This window comes from Clarias gariepinus, chromosome 22 (assembly GCF_024256425.1).
Source record: "Clarias gariepinus isolate MV-2021 ecotype Netherlands chromosome 22, CGAR_prim_01v2, whole genome shotgun sequence".
In the NCBI taxonomy this organism is placed as follows: domain Eukaryota; kingdom Metazoa; phylum Chordata; class Actinopteri; order Siluriformes; family Clariidae; genus Clarias; species Clarias gariepinus.
In genome coordinates, this window is record NC_071121.1 from 660,432 (window position 1) to 669,456 (window position 9,025).

General features: G+C 38.1%; 1 protein-coding gene across 1 annotated transcript; it reads right to left on the reverse strand.

Annotated features, from left to right (window-relative positions):
• Window positions 1-1,348: 1,348 nt before the first annotated feature.
• Window positions 1,349-8,612, reverse strand: vgll4a (vestigial-like family member 4a). Its single transcript, XM_053481916.1, has 5 exons — window positions 8,027-8,612; window positions 7,392-7,566; window positions 6,115-6,334; window positions 5,818-5,935; window positions 1,349-5,375 (listed from the first exon to the last, which is right to left on the reverse strand). The coding sequence occupies exons 1-5, from the start codon at window positions 8,115-8,117 to the stop codon at window positions 5,179-5,181; spliced, it is 801 nt and encodes a 266-aa protein (XP_053337891.1). The 5' UTR covers window positions 8,118-8,612; the 3' UTR covers window positions 1,349-5,178.
• Window positions 8,613-9,025: the final 413 nt, after the last annotated feature.

Here is a 9,025-nt window from a genome sequence, read left to right on the forward strand (position 1 = left end):
CACTTCAAATTACACGCATAAAAAAATAAAAGACTAACGAGGAGCTTCAGCTTTCAACGATGATACAGCAGATAGAATTCGGAGAAGGGGGACGTCGGAGGAGTTTGTGTAGGATTCAGTAACGACGAACAGGAGAGGAGGAGATGTCATGTGTTGATTACTTAGGATTTAAAAAATGACAGACAGGAAGGATGAAAAGACTCGGATTATCTTCACTGAAAATATAAAAACATGAAAACTATTTTACTCAACCCAGACAGTCAGACAGACAGACATATACAGCTGTAAAATGTGTACCGATGTTGCCCCCTAGTGGAACTTTAAGGAACTGTGAGGTTGAATTAAAAAGTTGCACCTGAACCTCAGATGAATTGTCCTTCATTACAGCTCTCTCTCTCTCTCTCTCTCTCTCTCTTAGTAACACTCCAAGTACAAGTAAACTTCTCTCTCTATATATATATATACTGTATATCATCTCATATCATCTTTGTGGCTCTCGCCCTTTGGTGTCGACTTTTTACAGGAAAAAGTCATTCGGACGAATATCTGTGTAAAAAGGAAAAACAGCTTCAGCTTTCTTTTATACTTTTATATAAGCTGGAGGTCTTAAAGGAGAACGGCTCGGATTTTCATCACACAAGTGAACCTATAGAGGGTCCAAACTTTTTGGTTTTGTACAAAGATCTTGTAGGTTTTGGGGCAGTGGAGGCTTAAACACACTTAATGATCAGAAGGTCAGAGGTTCGAGCCCCAGCACCACAAATTTCCTCCTGTTTATCCCTCGAGTGGGGCCTTTAACACCATCCTGACCGACCCTGTGCACCTGAGGTATGAGATTAATATTGTGAGATTTTTACACTAAAATTATCACATCAATAAAATTACAAACATGTAAACATTAGCAGGAGGAACCATTATTGAAATACTGTGCACTGCCCCTAGTGGTGAGGAGGGAAACTGCAGAATCTTTACATTACTGCAATGTCGCACTGAACCGTGTTGAGGGGAAAACCGACTCCAGTTATCCAACACGGTGGCTTCCAGAAGGTTCCAAGTGCAGCGTGTGCGGATCTGTAAAGATTTCTGCCACATACGTTATAAATAACAATAAAACTCAACGTTAGTGACATGAGTACATTTAGCAGAAGCTCTCATCCAGAGCGACTTACAAAAGGGATTTAAAGTTGATTAAAGGGATCCTTATGCTGGGTTACTATGGTTACTGACTGTAAATACCATCAGTCACACATTGTTGGAAAGGGTTTTTTTTTTTTTTTGCTAATGCTTTGCAAAAAATGAAAACTAATGCAGATCATACCGACTTCAATAACAACAATGATAAGACCAGTTTGTTAAAAGACTTTTTATTTCCTCAAGTTTAATGAATATAAAAGTGGCACTTGTAAGAAAAAAAATAACAGCCAAATAAGTAAATAGAGTTATATATAAACTAGCTATAATATTCTCACTATTTATTTCGAGAGCTCTTACACAGTGAGGACGCAGCCTCTTTACCGCGTTAACCACGGACGACATGCGCGCGACTCTGAACCTCCGGCTAATATTTTAGACTTTTCCCCCCCACAAACTGTTCTGGCAGTCAACTGACCTCGCACAGTTCCTCAAAAACATAATAAAAAGATCAACTTTTTCAATGAAAAACAAAAAGAAAATGAAAACGCATGCGAAATGGATATTAAATATGCATATAATGTGAGGCTTTAAGTAGAAATCAAGAGATAAACACTGGTCATTCATCACGCACTGCGTAACGATGGTCATCTTATATTACACAAAAGTTCAGAGTGTTTTTGCTACAAAAGAATAAAAAATAAAAAACAAACAGGGACGTCAGAAAATCTCGGTGGAAATAATGTTCACTTTGGCGTGTCAGAAACGTCGCACTACATGGTGGATTATTTAAAAAAAATAAGAATTGAACAATGATTATTTTACATTTTATAGTTTAATGTTTAAACAGGCGCTTTAGTGTTTTTGTTCTGGTGCTCAACAGTAAACACGAAGTGGTGGTAAATCTACTACACGCTAAAAACTCAACAACAAGTGAAGAGACCGTCACCGCCGTCTCCGAGCGCCGCATGTCTGTGATTCAGGTGTGTGTAAATATTTTTGGAAATGAAAAAGGAATATTGACTCCTGATTCACAAACATTGTAACATAGTACATTTCTTCATACTAGCATTAGTATTAACATTTAGCCACACCCACAAACTCCATAAAAGGCAAAACTCTCCAAAGAGCTCAAAATGGCAACTAAAATACTGCTTGTGCCAAATCTTCCTGTAACGCGGCTTTTATACGCCGTCATTACTTTTGTCTTTACTGATGGCTAAACTTTTTTCAGAGTTGCGTTTTTTCTTTTACTGAAAACAAGTGAAATGAAACTCCCTTCCAGCTCATTACAGGATTACAGGGCTGACTTTGTAAGAGTTTGCTGATTATTAAGATAAGAATATTTAATCTCGGAGCGCGTTTATTCGGCAAACACCTCGTGCTTTAGTGAGAACTAATTACAGAGACTCCAGGTTCTGAACCCGACTCGCAGTCTGAGTGTAAATGGGAGGGACACCAGACTGGACATGATCAGAGCTGGTGGGTGGGTCGGCTACAATGTCCATACGCTGGGACAACCTAACACGCGCACTGATAATTAGGAATAAATTACTTTCAACTCATTTGGACAATGCTGCAGCAGGGCTGTTTATTATTATTATTATTATTATTATTACTACTATCAGTATGACTAAATTTGTTCCGTCTGGATGAGGACGATGAGTTTATATTGATTTTACATTAATGTGATCGAGCATTATATGTAATAGGGTGTAAAAAAACATTTTTATTCTCAGCTGTGAGCGAGCCGTGTAAACGTCACGCTTAGCGCCGTCTGTAAATCACCTAATCATCGTCTGTACGGTTATAATCATGTGTAACGCGTCAGACGTGACGGGAGCAGAACTGTTTCTCATCATCCTGTCCAAGTGGAAATCATCCATCATGACACTGGCAGGCGTGAGAAGTGAGTCGAGACGAAAGATGACTAACGAGTCATGGGGAGGAGAAGAAGGTGGGGCAAATACACAACTGTCAATCATTTACAACCTGTATGTTGATTGGCCTGGGGCAGTTTATAATGGTGGGGAGAAAGGACGGTGTATTTTGAGTAATAATACGTGTTCTTACTCAGAGCTCAGTTATTAAACCCGATGGCTCATTAAAATTATCAAATAATGTTCGTTAAGATTTTCTACAGGATGCAAAATAAGGAAAATGTTTTTTTTTCCTACTCAGAAACTAGTTTTTACTCAATTATATTCATCACAATGGAATCGCTTCTTACTGCATAAGAGAAATTTGCCGTTCAAAGCCATGTTTTAAAAAATAATAACATAAATAAGATGATGAAACGTGAAAATGTCCAGACACACGACACACCTGGGACACTGTGTGTGTGAAACAAAAACCAGATACGATGATAAAACTATAAACAAAACTAAAGACAAGGTGTTCCGCTGTAAAGCTGCTGTTCGTCTCGTCGGTCATAAATCTGAAGTAACTCTTTAAAAAGCTGTGTATACTGCGGAGTAAATGCCTTTCCAGAGGCTGTGCTTTCAAAGCGAGGTGCCATCATACCTAAAAGACATTTGTTAAAAAAATATATTGAGTACACTGTTCCAGCAGCAGGACTTTCTAAAACCGTTACTGATTAAAAAATAAAACTAAAGAACGAACGGTATAAAGATAGAAGTCTGTGTGTAATAGATACCAGCTATTTGAAGTACATATTTAAGCAGATTAAAGATTACAAATAAAATAGGCAAAGTGTGTGTGTGTGTGTGTGTGTGTGTGTGTGTGTCAGGTTAATGAGTGTGCATTAGAGATGAAAAGTTAAATACATCCTCGGTTCAAAGCCCAGGACACTAAACATCTTACAGGTTGGTTGAGAATTTGTGTAACTGTATAATCAGGATGCTAAAAACTCTAAAACACTCCTTAAAACAAGGAATGATTCGGGTTTCTTTTGTTTTTTTAAATCTAAAATCTGCTTGTTTTATACGGTTATAAAATACAGCAAATGTTTATCAAAATAGTAGAAAGCATCTTTGGCAGCCCTTTACATACAATTCGAAACAAAACCCACGAGTTAATTTGTTCACGGCCCTGTTCACATCAACCTGATTGTTGCCTCCCAAACACTGTTCACACCAAGTCTAGTACTCAAGCTTCTCAAATTTTAAAACAAAAAAAGAAATAAAACTCTCTCCTATCGGTGCATCAAGATCACATTAAACACCACACTACACTTAAACTACACCTCAGGACTGAGAATCTCAAGGAAAATCCTCGTGAAGAACCTTCAAGATTTTGTTTTTCTCAATGACCACTAGGTGGCATTCAAGTGAAGATGATCACAGTATCTATAGTGTTTAATACTTTAAAGGTTTTCATAGTGTAGAAAATGTTTGTGTAGGGTCTAGCTCCGCAAATCTGTGCATCTACTGTATATAAAACCCTGACAGTGGTGTGTGTGTGTGTGTTACTAGACCCTGTCACTAGGGGGCAGTGTAACATTAAGCAAACCCGCTTACTACGTCATAATCATGCCAATCTTTTTTCTCCTGCATAACACTTCAGTCCACCAGGGGGCGGTATTGCACAAACCAAAGCTCATGCAACATACAAAAGATTAAAGAGGTTTGGGGAAAAAAAAGCAGTGTTTTTAAAAAATTGGTAATTTCAACGTCGATTCTGAATTAAAACTCTCTCAGTGATTCAATTAAGTAAATCAGTTAAATCAATTAAATTGCATAAATGAATAAATGCCAGTGCCATCATTCCTTCACAACAGTGTGAATTTCAGTGTGTAATCGAATGTGATCCTGAGAGAGAGAGAGAGAGAGATCTCCATGGGTGGTAAAGCTAAAAACTTTTTTGCAACTGTAATGAAAATTTTGTAATTTTAAGAAACTAAAATACGTGACCAGTAATAAACTCAAATTTTTTTATGAATTAAACAACAGGCATAAAAGAGAGCCTGTGTAGACTAAAATAAAGTGACCAGAGTACTGTTTGAGTTCAGACTTGGTGTGAAAGAAGGAGGAGTTCAACCCAGGACAAACCGACCCAGAAGGTTCAGACAGGTTCTCTGGAGAACTTTTATAAATTAGACTCGGGACTCCCGGAGCCGCTGCCCTTCGCTTTGATCTGTAACCAGGTGTCTCCCAACGCCTGGGCGAAGTGATCATCCACGGAGCCGGTGATGGAAACCGAGTTGGAAGCCTCCGGCTCTCTGTAGATGTTCCCCAGACTGCGGCGGAAATGTTCCTCGATCACAGGATCGCACACAGTGTTGGCTAAAGAGAGCAGGAGAGAAAGAGAGAGAGAGGGAGAGACGGGGACGTTTAGGTGGTGTTTAAGGTAGCACAGGTTCATTTTAACACACACACACACACACACACACACACACACACACACAGTCTCTAACTGGATTCTTTGAACATATTTTGCTGGTTTTAAATATTTACCCATTGGTGTTTGGCCACACACTCCTCATAATTCTGTTACTATTATAATCATATACACGTGCAGTAAGTCTTTCATGCCAACCATTTCATTTTACATATAGGCATCTAAACAATATCCAACTTTATTTTTGTCTCTTGTTGCAAAATGCAATCTGTTACATATAAAACTCGTAACTTCTCTTTGCTTATGTTTTCTCTCATATGTTTTTAATTTCTTAATTGTATTTTCTTAACTAAATAACCTCACACAGAATGAAGCGTCGGTCCTTACCGTTAGCTTTGCTCTTGACGTTATTCCCGGCGGAGAAGCCGTTCGGAGACATGTGACAGTTAGAGAGGCTGCAGGTGCGGTTACTCGCGGGGGCGCAGGTGATCACCGACGGACGATTCTGAGCGACATTTAACACACACACAGCACAGGTATTTCACCTCATCACAGGTACACATTCTGGATTCTCATTCATTTATTTTCTACATCAGAGACTCTGACAGTAAATTACAAACGTTCATGTTAATCAACTCCGTTTTGTCACTGATCCTACACTGAGGCACGGCACAGATATCTAACCTGCTGACGCTCTGTAGAGCCGACTGACGGGAGGAAAGAGGACCTCTGCGTGTCCGTGCTGTTTTTGGTCAGAGCCAGTGGCTGCTCCATGGTGTAGAAGTGGAACGGTGAATACAGATGTCCTGCGTGGAGCCCAGTGATGGCAGAGGTGGCGTGCTCAAACGGGTTGTGGCAGTGAGCCCAAGGTTCTGTTCTGGAGTCTCCGTCCACTGGATTTCCCCTTTAAACCCAAACAAAAGGAAAGGACATCAGGTACAGCGTAAACTGTTCAAATTAAACTGTTAAAATCATTTTTTTAAATATATATATTTTGTGTGACAAAATTTGAGAGAAGGTCAAAAACATGAAGCAGTTCAGGCAGTGTAAACATCAAGACCTTAATAAAAGAGTGACATGTGCACTACAGAGTGTTCACTCATCCAATCTCCCTATTAGCTTAGTATATATTGTCCTGTTCCTGTAGGTGCAATGTTAAACATTATGTGTTAAAATAAGATCCTAAACACAATTCCTCAGGTTATTCCTATAAGTGTAATAGATTTTGGTAACACACCAGCCTGCCGAGTGTCTGTTCCACATTAATTCCTTTTGGGTTTATTATTAATAGTTTATTTATTAGCTTTAACATTGACACTCCGATAGTTTCAACACTGGACATAGTTGGATCGTCAGCGTGACAGTACAGCAAAATCTGATCTTGACATACTCAAGAGTTTTTTAGCGCCCTTTAAAAACTTTATTTAAAAAAGAACCAAGCAACAAATCTGCACTTAATACAACTCGATACACAGTCCTCGATATGTCGCTCACGTCACAGCCGCTGGTGATACGAGCTAAGAAAGCAGGTGTGGCGTGGAGAGCCAAGGATCAATCACTAACTGTTCTCAACAACTAATCACTGACCTCCACTGCTCCTAACGACCAATCACTGACCTCAAGTGTTCATGGTTTTAAAAATTCTTTTAGAGGATATTTACAGTTATTCGATCTGTACCGCTTCCTTTACAGTCTCTAACTCTTCAGAACAACTTAATTTTGTAAATATATAAATAACAGCTTGTAACAGCTGCAGCGATCAAACCCCCTCTCTCTAAATCTTATCATTTATTAGTCATTTATATTATATTCTACTCTGATAAGACACTGGGTCTTCAGAACATTTACAAATGCAAATTATTATATATATGATGATTCTGTAGCTATGCGAATCAGTTTTGGGATGTGACCCGACACCCTGTGACGAATCAATACTTTAAAGATCACTATGTTTAACATACAAATGAGAGGAAAGCCTGCAGCTCATCTTGGCCATTTGTTCGTTGTCGTACTCCTGACTGCTCCCCACTTCTACATCATCAAACTTCCTTTTAATTGGGCTGATCGGTGTCCCTGTCCTGCTGTTCCCTGTGGAGGACGAGGACAGTGCGTGCATCCTGGAGTCGCCGGAATCATCTGATGTACAGAAAAACAGAAAAACAACAAAGTCAAACTCCACTTACTTACACCTCGTTTATATCCTTCTTAATTCTGAAGGTTGTGACACTCTGAGCTAAACATCCTGTAATTAATAACCTCAAAGTGTAAACTTGATATATAACTCTAATTAAACTATTATAATATTCTGGAGAAGAGTTAAGAAACAAAGTGTGGATGCAAAAAACAAAATACATTTTTTATAAACTTTGCCAGCTAAACATTTCCAAAGTTAAAAAAAAAAAATGAAGTAGAAACACTGACTTTAGTATGTGGGAAAGAACAGTTTTAATGTTTCTTTCATATTAATCATTAATAAACAGTTTTTATCAGTTACACACGCTGAACTAACATACGTATTACACAGATATCTAGTGCGCTAACTTCGGCTAACTAAGTCATGTTAAAGTTAACTAATTGCACAGATATTCTAACTTACCATCATATGAATCGTAGTGAAGTCTCCCGATGTTATTGTTCATTTTATCCATAAATCGATGGCTCAAAAGGTCCATTCTCGTAAGAAGCATTTAGCTAAAAAGCTAGCTAGCTAGCCCAGTCGTAGCTAGCTAGCTTAGCCTTCACGACAAAAACAATGATCTCGCTCAGTTAACTTTGGAATAGGTTACCTTTACTGAAGCCTGAACACGTTACTGACGTGTTAATTACACGACTGACTAATTCGCAGCAAAATATAGCCACTAAATAACAGACTTAGCAAAGAGTCCGGGTTAAACTACGGTAGCGAAGCCGCAGGGTGCTCCTGCCTCACACAGGGCTGCTTTACCTCACAGGCTAAGCTGCTAACGAGGAGCTGAGGCTAGTTTAGCTAACTCTAACAAAATGTTACACCCAGCACTTATATTTTAATTAAGTTCGACGGATGAACTGGTTTATATTTATAAATTAACCAAGCAAACCAATTCCATATCATTGTATTGTTATAATTAATTTTTTAAACTGTTATTTCTTCACAAAACGGGCTAGTCAGCTAGCTAGTAAAAGATCTTAGCCGACTAGCTCTATTGTGCTGTGGGTTTGGCCTGGAGCTGTGACGTTCACAAAGCCAAAAAAATAGAATTGAATCATTTATTTATAATATATCTAAGTTAAATTTAATAAAGATATTAGGCAAAATTGTGTTTTATTGTAATTTTGGTCCGTAAGCTTAAATTCTAACTCTGTAGGCATTAATCTAGATGGTGTTTATGTCTATATAAAAAGAAGGATTTTATATTTTTATATCTATTTTTATACTCTTGCAGTAAAAAAAAAATCAGGATTTAATTTATTGAGCTTACCATCAATCAACACTTCTTGTTTTTATTTTCTGTTTATTCATTTGTTATGTTACCCTTTTAGGAATACAATGGTACATTATATAGCATTATCTGTTATCAGCACATGTTGTTTGTTTGTTTATTTATTACATTAATCC

What these genes read in the sequence shown, in the direction of transcription:
- vgll4a (XM_053481916.1), bottom strand. Translation starts at nt 8,117, where the DNA reads ATGCTTCTTACGAGAATGGACCTTTTGAGCCATCGATTTATGGATAAA. An exon ending in TCACTACGATTCATATGATG is followed by an intron (nt 7,567 to 8,026) that starts GTAAGTTAGAAT and finishes TCTGTACATCAG; the next exon opens with ATGATTCCGGCGACTCCAGG. An exon ending in GCTCTACAGAGCGTCAGCAG is followed by an intron (nt 5,936 to 6,114) that starts GTTAGATATCTG and finishes AATGTCGCTCAG; the next exon opens with AATCGTCCGTCGGTGATCAC.